Genomic DNA, 16,278 nt, shown 5'->3' on the forward strand with positions numbered 1-16,278 from the left:
TTTTTGTAAATTGCTGTAAACTTCCTGTCCCCCCTCCATCTCTGGTTTACTTGTGTTTTTGTCTCTGATACCCTGCTTGTTGATCACCTAACCACTGCCTGTTTTTGACTATGATTTTGCCTACTGTTTATTAGATTGTCTGCCTGTTTTGCATTAAAGAACTATTTACCTGCAATTTTATCTGTCTTTATTTTCTAGGATAAATAAAATAACATTATTTATATTTACATTTATAGCATATTGGCATACAACCTTATCCTGAGCGACTTACAGATGTGGTTTAAATTCTATATGAATAAATACATTATGACAGTTTGCTCTCACAGACTCATCAGTCTCAGTACTCAGTTGGGAGCTAATATTGTTAAAAAGCACATTAATTGAGTTCATTCCACCACCTTGGTGACTGAATAGAGAAGAGTCTTGATGCATGTCTTCCATGTACCCTATGAGATGCTGGGATCTGTCGAGCAGTGCTGAAGGATGTGAGGGAGCGAGGTGTAGTACAGGGTGTGAGCAGAGCTTTGAGGTAAGTGTGTGTTGGTCTGTTTTTGGCTTTGCATCAGTCTTTATATCTGATGTGAGCAGCTACAGGAAGCCAGTGGAGGGAGTGTAACATTGGAGTTATGTGGGAGAATTTAATTAGGAAGCTTGAAAGCAAGTCACGCACCTGCATTCTGGATCAGCTGCAGAGGTTGAACGATGCTAGGAGGCAGGAGTAAGGTGCATTAATCCAGTCTTGAAATGAGAAGGGACTGAACGAGCATCTGAGTGACCTGTGTGGATAAAAATGGATAAATCTTTCTGATATTAAAGAGGAGAAATCAACATGAGAGTGTCAGATTAGCAAACGTGAGAGTAAAAGGACAGTTGATTGTCCATGGTTAGTGTAAAGTTGTGTGCAATGATAGATAATGAGACCTGAGAGTTGTCCAGGGAGTTCACAAGACAAATTTCAGCTGATGAACAGCCATCTATGCTGAGATGTCTGCCATAATCAAGGGGTCCGTGATTTTTTCAATGTAGTGGAAATCACAAATTAAAAATTAACTTATTCTATTTTGATATATCATGTCTGACTGGTCAGTTGAAATTGAATGAGTTCCAATACTGGTCACCTATAAATAATACAAATGTGGACCTCATGTGTTTTGTCCATGAAAGGCTCAGGACTAACGTACTCCATAGCTCTAATGTTTAATGTGCACTCTGAGGATCTGCTGAATTTATTATACACTTAAAGGGTTGCCAGGTTTGTACTTTTTAATTATTATTATTATTATTATTATTATTATTATTATTATTATTTCATTGCATTTATTTCATCTAGACACACAAACATTTATTTAGTTTGTGGTTAGAGCATGGCTGCCACAATCTTATTTCAAAGCAAATAACCAGCATTAAAGTTTTTCACGAACGTAGGCGAATAAAGGGAACGTGTAAATGCACACAGCGTATTGATTTACAGAACTACATGAACTCATATGATTTACAGAACTATTTGTCTTACAAAAACAAACAAAAAAACTGAGAAAAAGAAGAAAAGTTTGTCTCCCATTTCCAGTGTCGGAATGTTTAGGGCTATTTTATATAGTTGGAAATTTTGCCTTGGGCTAGAAGAAGCATTGCTTTTGTTCAAGAAAGGAGCTTTCGTTTGTTAGATCTTTAAATATTTTGGTGGAGATGCCAGAGAGAATTAATATTTTCATTTGTAGTGGACTGTGGATGAATCACAAACTAAAAATGGTGACATTTTTGGTGACATCAGCGGAATACACATAATAATCACTTTCCTGGAAGTGAGCTCATGTCCTAACTAGATGTAAAGCATTGTTCTGAGCCTTGTCACTGAACATTTCAATTTTGGGTGGTGGATTGGGACAGGAGAAGGTGTAGATGGAGGGGAAGTCAATGTCGTTTACAGCCAGCTAATGCCAGAACAAGCCACATTGCCATCCACACCCTGATATAAAATCCAGACAGGAACACAATTAAAAAATATATCAGTGAGGTTTATCAGTGGCTGCTGAAACCTGTGATAACAAAGTGTTATTTGTGACAGAGGGACTTCGTTCCTTGTTATTATTAGAGCCTCTATATTACTGGTGGTCATCACTGGATTGCTTTTTTTTTAATACAGAGGATTTCAGATAGGACTCACCTGCATACTTTCATATTAATAACTGCAAAGGTCACCAGAAATATAACAATCCTTTGCAAATGTTCACTGTGTAGGATAACACCACCTGCTAAAATAAAAAATGACATTTAAGGAGTGCAATTCTAGTTAGACCCATTCCTTCCTAAAAAGAAAGTGTTTTGCAAACACAAATGTCAGGATCCACTCTACGACTTAAATACTATAAGCGTCTTCCAAATATCAAACTGTGTTTAGAAACTGAGCGCAAATCACAAACTTCTGGAGTAAATGAATCACACAGCTTTTTATATTATATTTATCTTTTTTTTCAAAATGTATTAAATTTTGTCTGTACAGTGTTTTCCACCACAAAATAATCTTACTGTGAAAATATTACATTTAACCATTTTAACTCTTGTTACCAGTACACTGTGTTCCATCCAGCCGCTGGATTAGAAATCGACTTATGGGAAATTTTATCTTTTCAGTATAAACAATTGAATGATTTTCTGGCTAAAGTCTGATATAAAATGAGTCAGGACTCTGTTGGCTTTCGGTGTGAGACGTGTGTTTTTCCCTCTGTTGGATAACTTTACATAGATTTTAGTGGTTGAAGATAAACACCTTCAGATTTTAGATGCTCAAGAACAAGCACTTAGGCATCTCAGAGAGAAAAAGATAACTGTTTTTGCTTTTTGTTTTGGAAAATTCTTAAGAAAAACTATAATTTCTTAGCCCTAAGTGTCTACTTTCAAATGAGTCATTAAGAACCACTGTGCAGTCATGACAAAGACATTCAAAGACATAAAAATGATGAACATGAACACAACAAAACAGACACAAATTCCATTTTTTGGCCTGTGGGGGAAAAAGAGTTAATAAGGTCTATATATCACAGTGGTTTTGATTCTTTATTCTTTTAATTTTTTTATGTATTTATTATTTTAATACCCACTGGTCTGTCTGTAGTGCTGGCTACAAGGCAAATTAGAGTTAAATTATTCATATTAATTCTAATAATTTATGTCTATAATTACAACTTACACTGGGACTTGTAGGGAAGAAGCTATAAAGTGATATCTGTTTCTAAATGTTTATTTAACATTTTGGAAGGAGTCTCCAGTGTAACATTTTGGAAATAAAATGGGAAAGTTGTCAAGATGAGGGACTTCTTGGTATCAGGCTGCATTTATTTGTTTTATTAACTTAGTTAGCTACGTTCATTCCCTTGTAAGTCGCAATGCAACTATAAATGCATAAAAGGTGTCATTCTTGAATAATTTAGAAATTGTAATTGTTGCTGTAATCGTATCCGGTGCTATAAAACAAAACACATGCTTTTACTGGAAAAATAATCAACTTTGGGCTATATCACCCAGATGTTGATATACACTATATTACCAAAAGTATTCGCTCACCCATCCAAATAATCAGAATCAGGTGTTCCAATCACTTCCATGGCCACAGGTCATGGTAAAATCAAGCACCTAGGCATGCAGACTGTTTTTACAAACATTTGTGAAAGAATGGGTCGCTCTCAGGAGCTCAGTGAATTCCAGCGTGGAACTGTGATAGGATGCCACCTGTGCAACAAATCCAGTCGTGAAATTTCCTTGCTCCTAAATATTCCACAGTCAACTGTCAGCTGTATTATAAGAACGTGGAAGTGTTTGGGAACGACAGCAACTCAGCCACGAAGTGGTAGGCCACGTAAACTGACGGAGCGGGGTCAGCGGATGCTGAGGCGCATAGTGCGAAGAGGTCGCCAACTTTCTGCAGAGTCAATCGCTACAGACCTCCAAACTTCATGTGGCCTTCAGATTAGCTCAAGAACAGTGCGCAGAGAGCTTCATGGAATGGGTTTCCATGGCTGAGCAGCTGCATGCGAGCCATACATCACCAAGTGCAATGCAAAGCGTCGGATGCAGTGGTGTAAAGCACGCCGCCACTGGACTCTAGAGCAGTGGAGACGCGTTCTCTGGAGTGACGAATCGCGCTTCTCCATCTGGCAATCTGATGGACGAGTCTGGGTTTGGCGGTTGCCAGGAGAATGGTACTTGTCTGACTGCATTGTGCCAAGTGTAAAGTTTGGTGGAGGGGGGATTATGGTGTGGGGTTGTTTTTCAGGAGCTGGGCTTGGCCCCTTAGTTCCAGTGAAAGGAACTCTGAATGCTTCAGCATACCAAGACATTTTGGACAATTCCATGCTCCCAACTTTGTGGGAACAGTTTGGAGCTGGCCTCTTCCTCTTCCAACATGACTGTGCACCAGTGCACAAAGCAAGGTCCATAAAGACATGGATGACAGAGTCTGGTGTGGATGAACTTGACTGGCCTGCACAGAGTCCTGACCTCAACCCGATAGAACACCTTTGGGATGAATTAGAGCGGAGACTGAGAGCCAGGCCTTCTCGTCCAACATCAGTGTGTGACCTCACAAATGCGCTTCTGGAAGAATGGTCAAAAATTCCCATAAACACACTCCTAAACCTTGTGGACAGCCTTCCCAGAAGAGTTGAAGCTGTTATAGCTGCAAAGGGTGGACCGACGTCATATTGAACCCTATGGATTAGGAATGGGATGTCCCTTAAGTTCATATGCGAGTCAAGGCAGGTGAGCGAATACTTTTGGCAATATAGTGTATATATATATATATAAATATATATATATATATATATATATATATATATATATATATATATATATATATATATATATAATTTAAGTTATTTTCCTTTTATTCTCTATTCTGTGTATTGTCAGGATCTGGCTATTGAGTTAGCTTGGATCCTCACAAATCTTTCAAAGAAAAATTAAAAGTGAAAAAAGGTGAACAATTCAGATGGATGCGGAAGGATGGATGCTCTCCGTTTAACGTATTGCAGGAAAACAGATTACAGATGTCTCACACTTTGTACAGCTGTCTTTGTGATAAAGCTAACATCTTAAAACCCCAAAAAGTGCGGGACTTCACCTGTACACTCACAAGTACAGCAGCCAGCGAGAGAGGGAGGGGTTACCAGGGGCAGCAACCCCTCTGTCCCCACAATAATACATCATCATTACAGTATCATACACAGGGTTAGCCTCCCTCCAGGGAACTGGGAACACAAGGCAGGAGACACCCTACACTGGGTGTCAACCCATTACACACACACACACACACTACTCACACACATACAAAAGATTTATAGATACTAATGAGCCTACAGGATGTCTTTGGACTGGGGGAAACCAGAATACCAAAAGGAAACCCTCAAAGTACGGGGAGAACATACAAATAGCATCTGTGAATCAAACCTCCAACCCCAGATGTGTGAGGAAAATGTTTATTTGTTATTTTAAATTGTATGAAAAACCCAGGTAAACATGCATATTTTTTCTTCTGTACCTTCATTTGTATAAAGTGGAAAGACTACACAAATGTTTCCTCTGTGAGCAGACAAACCTGTGTCTGTATCATCTTCCTGAAGACAGACCTAACACCCAGGACCATCTTCACATCATGACTTGTACAGTTGCAGGGCAATGAGAAAAGTTACTCCAAGCTATTATAGACATAGGTCAGATCTGGCTATCTTCGTCCAACTGAAAACGATCCACAGAATGTACAAGAAGACGTGTTCTCTTTGAGTTTCGATCTGACTAATGCCAACTTGAACTCCTTCTTGAGATTTTTTTAGCCTGAGGTGTTTAAAACACACACGAATGTTTCGTCCACTGAAGCTACAGCCGTACCTTCTGTCAGCACACTGAGTCAGCATGCTGAATTAAGACTACTTTTATTTAAACCATACTGTTTTCCTAATCGTAATTCTGTCTCAAACAATCGTCACAAAACATGAACGAATTCCTTGGTCGTGAGTTAAAATCAGTTGTTTAGTTTTCTTGATTTGATAAATCATCCCATTTAGCTCATCTGGCACTGTTACAAATATTCAGATAAACAACGAAAGAATGAAAAACAGCATTGTTTCTGAAACTCACCAACAGGAAAAATGTTGTGTTGCAGGAATGTCGTGAGATATCGTGAGAACTAAATATGACTAGGATTTTACTGCCATAATTTCTTACATAATTTGCTAAACCCAATTATCACATTTTTTTAAAGAATAAGATCAGGACACAATCACATTTTTACTGAACAAACAGTACAACATAAATATTAGCGCATTAGATCATTTGCAGTGTAATTAAAGATAAAGAGTTTAGGCTTCCACTTGGACTCCAAATGTTCATGACATTGTTTTATTTTTATTTGCTTCGTGACTTGGGGAATTGTTCACAATTAATTAAGGAATAAAACACTTGGCAGGGCCATAAGATTAGTTAGCATGTTTGATTCGCACCTCCAGGGCTGGGTGTTTGATTTCTGTCTCAGTCCTCTGTATGTGGAGTTTGCATGTTCTTCCTGCGCTTCTAGGGTTTCTTTTGGGTTTTCAGGTTTCCTCCCCCAGTCCAATTACATGAATTGTAGGCTGCTTGGCATCTTGAGTGTGTGATTTTGCCTTACAATGGTTTGGCATCTTATTCTTATTCAGGGTGTCCAAATCCCTGTGGTCTTGTGTAGAATAAGTGCTACAGGAAAATGGATGGATGGATGGATGCATGAAACGTTTGCTATTATAGTAGTCAAGAAACTTTTATTGTCATTTCAACCATATATAGCTGATGCTGTACACAATGAAGTGAAATAAGTTTCTCCAGGCTACATAAAACAACACAATGCAAACAAACAATACAAAATACTACAGGACAGGTACATAATATAGCACTGACCAGAGTACAGCATTGTGCAAATAAGAGATTAGTACACACTAAGAGGGGTGTAAACAGCATTAAAGTGTCCGTGCATAAACAGGATATATGTAGCATACTGTATATAGCATGCTATTGTACGAAAATAATCAGTGACTAGAAGTTGTTTATTTCCCATATCTCAGTGTTTTGTTCCTTGTATACTACACCAATTTTCCAACAACTACAATGTTCAATTTATAAAAGATATTACATCATATTTTTTTAGAACATCTTTGAGACAAGTTAGTTCTTGAGGAAAGCACACAAACAAGCTCTGTCCTGAAGACTCCTAATAGGTGTTAAAATGTTCCCTTACAGAAACCTTAACTATATTTTTTTATTATCAGCTCCACTTATTATTAGCTTTCGAATATATGGAGCATCCAACAGGCATAAAAAGTCCCTGTGTAAGTTACATTAATCAATTAATAAACCTGTGATTTGTCAATGTTGTCAGAGCTGCTGCTGCCAAAAATAAACCAACTCCTTCTGACCAATCCAAAGAATGGAGTATACAACTGTTCTGTGGTATAAAGGACAATAAAAGACAGATAAAACAGCTTGAAAATTCTTGGAGGCATTTCAGCACTGAAGGAGGCTGGTGTCTGTATAACGGGGGCTTTACTGTTCAATGTCAATCTCAGATTAAAGGAAGATTACAGCTCTCAAGCTCTGCATCTGCTGTCTGGCTCGAGACTCATCTGACTCATCCGTAATGACATCTCTCATCTGTAATAAACATCTCTACTTTGCACCGCTTTTTTCTTCTTTGTATTTTCACTTTTAGGTTCGTCACCTCGTCGCTGTGATTTTCTTTGTATTGCTCTCGATATCAGTCTTGCCCACACACACACACACACACACACACTTATAGATGTATGTAAAACTGAGCCATCTATCTACCTATCTATCTATCTATCTATCTATCTATCTATCTATCTATCTATCTATCTATCTATCTATCTATCTATCTATTTATTTATGAATAGAATGGTGGATAAGGAGGCTGAACAAGACAGGAACTCTGTCAGAGCTCATCTGTACAACATAATCAGATCAATCACATATATTCATACTGAATGTTTCACTTTGAATGCACTTAGTACAGTTTACCGTTATAGCATACAGTTGAAAAGAGTAACTCTTTCCCCCAGAGGCCAAAAAATGGAATTTGTGCCTGTTTTGTTGTGTCCACATTCAGCATTGGATGTCTTTGTCATGTTACACTTCACAGTGGTGGATAATATGAAGCTCTTATGAAAGTAGACACTCAGAGATATAAAAATTTGCAGTATTTCTTAAATATTTCTGTTTTTTCCCTAGCCTTCTAGGAGCAATACATTCATAGAAATGTTCCTCCAAAAGCTGCTCACATAAATATTTCTTTAAAGTAAATGTTGATATCAAACCCATTTCTGCTCTCTGAGATGCCCCAAATGTCCTAAGGCATTATCTTCAACCACTAAAATTCTGTGTAAGGTTATCCAAGAGAGGGAAAAACACACTGAAAGTCCTGACACAGTTTATATCAGACTCACAGACAGAAAATCATTTGTTTATACCGACTGAAAAAGTCTGATAAGTTGATTTCCATTCCACCAGTGTACTGGTTAAAAGGGTTAATAATCAGACTATCCGGTGTCACCAGAAGAGGACAGGTTTCCTTTTGAATCTGTTTCCTAAATCAAGGTTTCTTTCTCGTCTCGTCTTGTGGAGTTTTTCCTCTCCACTGTTGCCTCTGGGATTAGGGATGAGACTGTTGTTTAAAGTGCTTTACAAATAAAATGGCATTAAAAAAATGAGAAAGCAAAGGAGAAGTAATTGGTTCTCTAGAGTGAGAGATATCATAGGATCAATGAGGGTTTTTTTTTTTGACAATGGATGCTTCCCACAGTGTCCTCCTCTTCATACAGATGTGCTCTCGATTTAGCCTTCAGATTGTTCGTCATCTGAGTTTCACACAGCGGGATCAGAGCTAGAAGATCAGCGGTGGGGGATTTCTTCAGTCGTGAGTCTCGTAGCTGGTTTCCTACACTTCCTCTAATTTCACATTCTAATTTTAATGGCCACAATTATACACAGTACAACATGGAGTGTGTCACAAATCGAGTACTCTAGGTTGGATGCAAATTAACAAGACAGAAGAAACAATAGGTAAAGACAAAACCATGTGTTTATAAGAAGCAGGAATAATAACAGGGCAAAAACAAAGTAAATGAATCAGAATATAAATTGTACCAAAATAACGAAGATTCGAATGTAATGGAACACAGAACAGCGGTAACCACGGACATATAAGAAAACAGTAAAAAAAATACAATCCATATTGTAGTAACAAACAAAAGTCCAGGGTCAAGCAGGGTACACAGGGTTACCAAAGGCAAAGCAGAATCATAAAACTGAAACAAGAAAATCCGAAGAATCACGAGGAATAAAGAAGGCTTAGTAATGTCAAGGCAAAGCGCGTGGAGTGTATACTTCACCGTGCACAAAAGAAAACATGGAGTATATATGTAGGGTGAGTGAGAAACAGACTACATGTGAAACTGGTGTGTGATTAAAAGTCCTGAGATTGTGAGTCTGGGAGTACTGGTGGCTGCTGGGAGTTTGAGTCCGTGTTTGATAAGAGTAAAAGAGACTTCATTGTCATTGTAGTGATGCGACGAAAATTTTTTGGTAGCTCTTAGAGACCAGAAGCAATATAAAATATAAAAATGACACAACAGAATAAACAAAAGATTAATGAGCACAAATTGATGGCCACTAATTAACAGGAGCTGCGGTGTTACACACTGTGACACAGTGAAATGTTTCTTTCAACTGTATGTGACATACAAATAGAATAAGAAAAATAAATAAATTAATAAATAATAATAATAATAATAATAATAATAATAATAATAATAATAATAATAATAATAATAATAATAATAATTGTTATTTACCAATACAGGAAAGAAAATGAAAGATATTTTAAAAAATAATGATGTATGAATACGGATTGTTGGTGTGTACTTTGAATAAAGTGCAGACTGTGTGCAATTTATTGTGCATTAAATGCTGTGCAAAAAAATCTAGTGAGCACTGTGCAGGCAAATCCAAACTCTAGTCCTACGTATTGTCCTGGTTGAGGGTCCAAATCCCTGCAGGAAGAAGCTGCTCCTCATTCTCTCTGTGTTTGCAGAAGCTCTTCCGTGACTGCAACAGATAGAAGAGTCTATTGTTCAGATGCCTGAGGTCTTTCGCTATCTTCCTGGCCTTGATCCAGCACTGCTTGCTGTAGACAGACTGCAGGTCAGGCAGCTCAGTGCGGATGATACACTCAGCTGATCGCATCACCCTCTGGAGAGCAGTCTATCCTGCTTGGTGCTGTTCCCAAACCAAGCTGTTGTGGTGCTTCCTGACAGAATGCTCTAGATGTATTAGATCCTTTATTTCTACCATATAGTGTTGTGTGCAAGCATCGTATACTTTAAATGTGTGTTACATACAGTGTCCTGACTGGTGTTCTGAGAAAATATTTACAATGCAAATATTTACTGTAACTACATCTGCAACTATAAACAGTATGATTACCTTTACTGTAGCCTGTTAGCCTAGCTAGCTAATGTTTGCTAACTAGTTTCAGTTGATTAGCCATAAAGCTGGTGTTAGCCTTCAGATCATTTAAATCTATAACTATAAACAGTACATTACAAGCTTTCTTTTTGTTTTTATAACCTGAAGAGGAGAAAATTGGTGGAGTCACTGGTAAGGGAGATGTTGGAGTAGCTGCTAAAAAGTATTTGCCCTTATTAACTAAATTAAAAAATAAAACCTGGCAAATCTGTTGTGGTGTAAAAGGAATAAAACACTTCATGATATGCGGTTCTATGCAGTTACAGGCACAAGAGCTCATTCTAAAATAGGTGACTATATGAACAGTGGGTCAAACCTGACTGAAGTTTTCTTTTTGTTTTCTTGGTTTCATTTGTCATCTCCTATGAATTTCCCAAGAAACATTGTTGGACTGCTGCAATGCAATATTTTGTATATGAATAGACATGCAGGTGAATTCACATACTTGAACTAGAAGAGGAAAAGAGAGATGTGTCAAGCAGACTAGGTTCTTGGCAGCAGTATTGTGGTGCGGGAACACAGCAAGACAAGCGTTTTGACACTCATTGTTCAAATTCAATGCGTTCTGCTCTCAAAAACCACACACCGTCCTCTGTGTAATCGTTCTCTTCCGAACACCTGAGGACTGTGCACTACTGCAGATAAGCCATGCGGGGTTTTAGCAGCGACGCACAAATCGGCCTTTTTGTTTGCCCTGGTTTTTATCGCCTCAGTCACAAGTTGATTTTTAATGGCATGCGAATAAAAAAGTCAAATGCTTGAAAGGTAATAGAAATGAAAAAATAACCCCCAAGCATCTCTCTCTCTCTCTCACACATACACACACATACACACACACACCACACACACAGCATTAACATGCATCATTAGAAGCGAGGTCTATAAATATTGCAGGATGTCAAGGGGCTCTAATTGAGATTAACCAAACACAATGTCATTTAAATGATTAGAAAGGTGACTTAGCGCTGAGGAATTCTCCACACATGGCTTTCAGCCACATTCACAACAAACTCAAGCAAACAAACGAGCAATAACAATCATTTAGAGACAGCTCTGTGTGCAATTGACATGTTCCCACGTTAACCCTGTAGAATTTCCACCTTGAAATCATTCTTCCCTTATAAAGCAACGTTTTAATAAACTTAGAGTTCACAAGGAGTCATAAATTCTAAACATGACCACTGACATAGACCTTGAAAACGTTAAGTTCTAATAGCCATCATTTGTTATAACTTCTTGAGGAAAACGTGCACTACAGTACGTGATTTTGCTCCATGTAATGTACTTCCTAATGATTAATGCACTTTCTATTTTAGTCTGTTCAACTGTAATTGTTTCTACTGGACCATTCACAACAGAGGCAGCTTATGAGGTGGCTTTGCAGAAATCTATTTCTGGTCATCTGAGTTTTATCATTGACTATTGTTTCGTGTAGCTGTGCTGCTGATTCAGGGTGAACTGATAAATAACATCATTTTTCATCTGAGTTCAAGTGATATGTTATGCTTTCGGAATACTGTACATGTGTAAAGGATTGTATCTAAAGAGAAAAGCAAGAAAAATGGGGCCTGAAATAGAACCTTGGGGGATACCATGGTTGCACAACTTTCGCTTGGAGAAATCTGCAGTTTATAATTCATAAATAATCCATCCATTGTCTGTACCTGCTTTATTCCTAATTAGGGTCACAGGGGTCTGCTGGAGCCTATCCCAGTGCACATTGGGCGAAAGGCAGGGGTACACCCTGGACAAGCCACTAGTCCATCACAGGGCAGACAGACAACCACACACACCTACAGGCAATTTAGAATTACCAGTCAACCTAATGTACATGTTTTTGGACTGTGGGGGGACCGGAGTAAACCCACACAGAAAGACCCCTGCCTGTTCAAACCCAGCATTCGAACCCAGGACCTTCTTGCTGTGAGGCAAGAAGGTCAACCACTAACCCACCATGCTGCCCATTCATAAATAATAATATAGCAAATATACATTAATCATACTTTAACTAAATCGTTAACTTTTATTTTATCATTACATTATTATATATCACACATTATATATCGTCATATTTGAATTAAGTATGTGCCTACATTTGCTAATCTATTTTACAACATAATTAGTGCACTGGAAATGTACTAAAACTCCTATATATAAAAGAAATAGTACAATCTATTTTCCAATTTTTTTTATTCACACAAAGCATACTAGCTTCAGGTATACATTTAGCAACCTTTACAGCCTCCTTCCTATTATGTTTTTCCATGTAAGCTTGGAAAAACATGCTGTCAGTGAAGAAGCACTATTATTAATACATGTCACTGGGATACACATGTTTACAGCCTAAAAATATATATGATTCACTGAAAACCATTAGAACTTTAGCAAAGCTCACATGTGAAGAAGTTGGATAAAGGGAAAAAACATGCACGAGGAAGGAGAAAGGGAAAATGTGACTGATTTTGTCAAATAGATTTGGGGGTGTAGATTTGTTTTTTTAGTGCTTAGAAGTATTTTTGAACTGCATTTAGTGCACAGTTTCACAGATATAACAAAACATTTTGTTAAAGTATGATTAAAGTATATTTGCTAGTGAGTGAGAAATATATATATATATATATATATATATATATATATATATATATATATATATATATATATATATATATATATATATATATATACACTACCAGTCAAAAGTTTGGACACATCTTCTAATTCCATGGTCTTTCCTGATGTTTATTTCTTTCTACATTGTAAAACAATGCTGAAGGCGAAATACACAATAATGTCCTTTGAACAGTTGATATTGAGATATGTCTGCTACTGATGCTCTGTAAAGCCTTCATAACGGCTCTAATCTGAGGTGCTGTTAATTGGTGATTTCTGAGGCTGGTAACTCTAAATGAACTTCTCCTCTGCAGGGGATGAAGTTATGGCACTGTAATGACATGTAATGAAATGTAATGAGTTATGTACAATATTTTTTCATTTACTGTCAAGTAAAATGAGCTTTCTATTTTGGTTTCAGATATTATTTTTTAGGAATGTATATTGCATGTACATCACAATATTGATATATAGTCTGGTCGTGAAGTAAAGTGTAATTAAATAAGCCTATGAAGTATCACAGCACAACCTTATGTCTGCGTGACAACTAGTGATAGACGATCTAAAAACACAACTCTTTCTCTCTCTCTCTTTCTGTGTGTGTGTGTGTGTGTATGTGTATGTGTGTGTGTGTTGTGAAATGGGTTGGTCTAAGTGATGTCATCCGTTTCCCTCCTTCTAGAGGCACGTTGCTGCGCTCGATATAGAGTGGAGTGGAGAATTGCGCGCGAGTCAGTGTGCAAGAAGTAAAAGAAGACACAGATCCGCGGTGGTGGCGATGTCATCTCTGGATTATCACTCTGAAAGCCATGTCCGACATAAAAATGTCCCGATCACATCACTAAAGTCACTGCGCGCGCTTTGACGTTTGCCAAGTACGCACTTGTGGAACGCGATGGAAAGCGAAGGAACTCATGGCACCTTTTATGCGGCGTGTTGATGTAAGACGCCGGTGCGTCTTTTAGGCTGTCCACATTCAGGCGCCGGGCGGAAAGGATGCGCGCAACATGGACTTGAGCGTACTCAACGGCACGGAGGAGCCCAACGCGACTGCAGCTGCAGCGTGGCCACACACAGAGGCCGCGGCGGCCCTCATTATACTCGTGGCGTCACTTCTTATCCTGGTTACCATCGTTGGGAACGCGCTGGTCATCGTAGCCGTGCTGACAAGCCATGCGTTGCGCGCGCCCCAAAACCTCTTTTTGGTGTCTCTGGCCTCGGCGGACATCCTGGTGGCGGCTCTTGTCATCCCCTTCTCGCTCGCCAACGAGGTGATGGGGTACTGGCGCTTCGGGCGCGCGTGGTGCGCGCTCTACCTGGCGCTGGACGTGCTCTTCTGCACGTCCTCCATCGTGCACCTGTGCGCAATCAGCCTGGACCGCTACTGGTCGGTAACCGAAGCGGTGAGCTACAACGCGAAGCGCACGCCAGCGCGTGTTAAATCCACGATCGCGGTGGTATGGGCAATTTCCGCGGTCATCTCCTTCCCACCACTAGTTATGACCGAGCACAACGAACAGGTATGCATCATTAACGAGGAGCCATGGTACATCTTGTCGTCTGCGATCGTGTCCTTCTTTGCGCCCGCACTCATCATGATCGCCGTCTACCGCAAGATCTACCGAGTAGCCAAGCAGCGCGCGTCAGCCGTCTTCGCAGCTAAAAACGGTGGACCACTACCGCGCACCTCACCTTCCGACACGTGCCTTGCGCGCGATGCCAAACCTGAAGCGGAGAGCCCGAGCAGCCTAAGCTCTGGGAGCAACCGACAGCAGGAAGAGCGGAGAAGAAACGAGGACGACGACGATGACGAAGAGGAACTCGACGACATCGACCTGGAGGAGAGCTGCGCGTGGGACGGTCAGCCCAAAAAAAGCAGCAGCGCGCGCTTCGCAAAGCGCAGGAAAGCGGAAGGACGGACGGAGCGGACTTGCTGCCGAACAACGCCGTGGGCTTCCAAACAGCCCCGTACCGTACCGCGCGTCACCAGGCCGCTGAAAGTCGCCAGGCCAAGCGCGCGGAAAACCAGAGCGGCGCAGCTGCGAGAGAGGCGCTTCACCTTCGTTCTCGCGGTGGTGATGGGAGTGTTCGTGCTTTGCTGGTTCCCGTTTTTCTTCACTTACAGCCTGCAAGCGGTGTGCGGGGCACGGTGCCGCGCGCCAGAACGCCTGTTCAAGCTCTTCTTCTGGATCGGTTACTGTAACAGCTCCGTTAACCCCATCATTTATACAATATTTAACCGTGACTTCCGGAAAGCGTTCAAGAAAATCTTGTGCGCGTCTGCAACTCAGCGCGTCTGATCAGGATTTTGCTCGGAACTTTGGACTGTATGGACGAGTTTATTTAAAAGCGGGGTTGCCAGATTATATTCTTTATTTTTTTTTGTTTCAGTCCACATCACGGTTTAAACCTCCGAATTCGGCCAAAATGTAACTTTGCCAAATGGATGCCAAACTTTCTTGAAATTTCGATGTTCACCAGATCAGGTTAATATCGCAAAATAATAATAATAATAATAATAATAATAATAATAATAATAATAACAACAACAACAATACGCAAAATAATAATCTAAAAGAGCCCGGATGTTGCTTCCACAGCAAAATGTGAAATAACTAAGAAATAAACCTGTGACCTTGTAAGTCTGGCATCACTATTTTACTGAAATGATTTTTTGTCCATTATGTTTGTACATAGCCTTCCTGAAGTGTTTATAATGTAAAAAAGAGTAAGAAGACGTTTAAATGATTAAAATATGTATATATAAATATGTTACACATGTCCTTGTTTGTCTCTGTAATGACGTGTTTAAGCAAAAATATCCCAGTGTCTGAAATCATGAATCAGCATAATGTTACATAACCCATTAATCTGCAGATTCTTTCTGTGCTATAAAAATAATTCTTTTCATTACAACAGTCACTTTGCCTTAAATTTACGCACAGTTAAAGACAAAAATACAAAAGATTATTATGGACGGTATTGGCAATTCTAAACTAATTAGAGAAAAATGTCTCTGTTTGTGCAGTGTATTAAATTTCCCATTAAGGCGTTGAATTAACCCTTAAAGTATTCCTTTGTGTCCATCTGGGCTTAAATAAACATTGT

The 16,278-nt window shown here is 39.2% G+C and overlaps 1 protein-coding gene across 1 annotated transcript; it reads left to right on the forward strand.

Moving 5' to 3' along the window:
- The first annotated feature begins 13,878 nt into the window (after positions 1 to 13,878).
- On the forward strand, positions 13,879 to 15,945 carry adra2da (adrenergic, alpha-2D-, receptor a). The gene has a single exon (XM_058407960.1). The coding sequence runs from the start codon at positions 14,178 to 14,180 to the stop codon at positions 15,468 to 15,470; it is 1,293 nt and encodes a 430-aa protein (XP_058263943.1). The 5' UTR covers positions 13,879 to 14,177; the 3' UTR covers positions 15,471 to 15,945.
- The last annotated feature ends 333 nt before the right edge of the window (positions 15,946 to 16,278 follow it).

The sequence above is a fragment of the Hemibagrus wyckioides genome, linkage group LG14, assembly GCF_019097595.1.
Source record: "Hemibagrus wyckioides isolate EC202008001 linkage group LG14, SWU_Hwy_1.0, whole genome shotgun sequence".
Lineage (NCBI taxonomy): Eukaryota > Metazoa > Chordata > Actinopteri > Siluriformes > Bagridae > Hemibagrus > Hemibagrus wyckioides.

Bases quoted from the DNA above. Each gene is read 5' to 3' on its own strand.
- adra2da (XM_058407960.1), top strand. From the start codon at position 14,178: ATGGACTTGAGCGTACTCAACGGCACGGAGGAGCCCAACGCGACTGCA.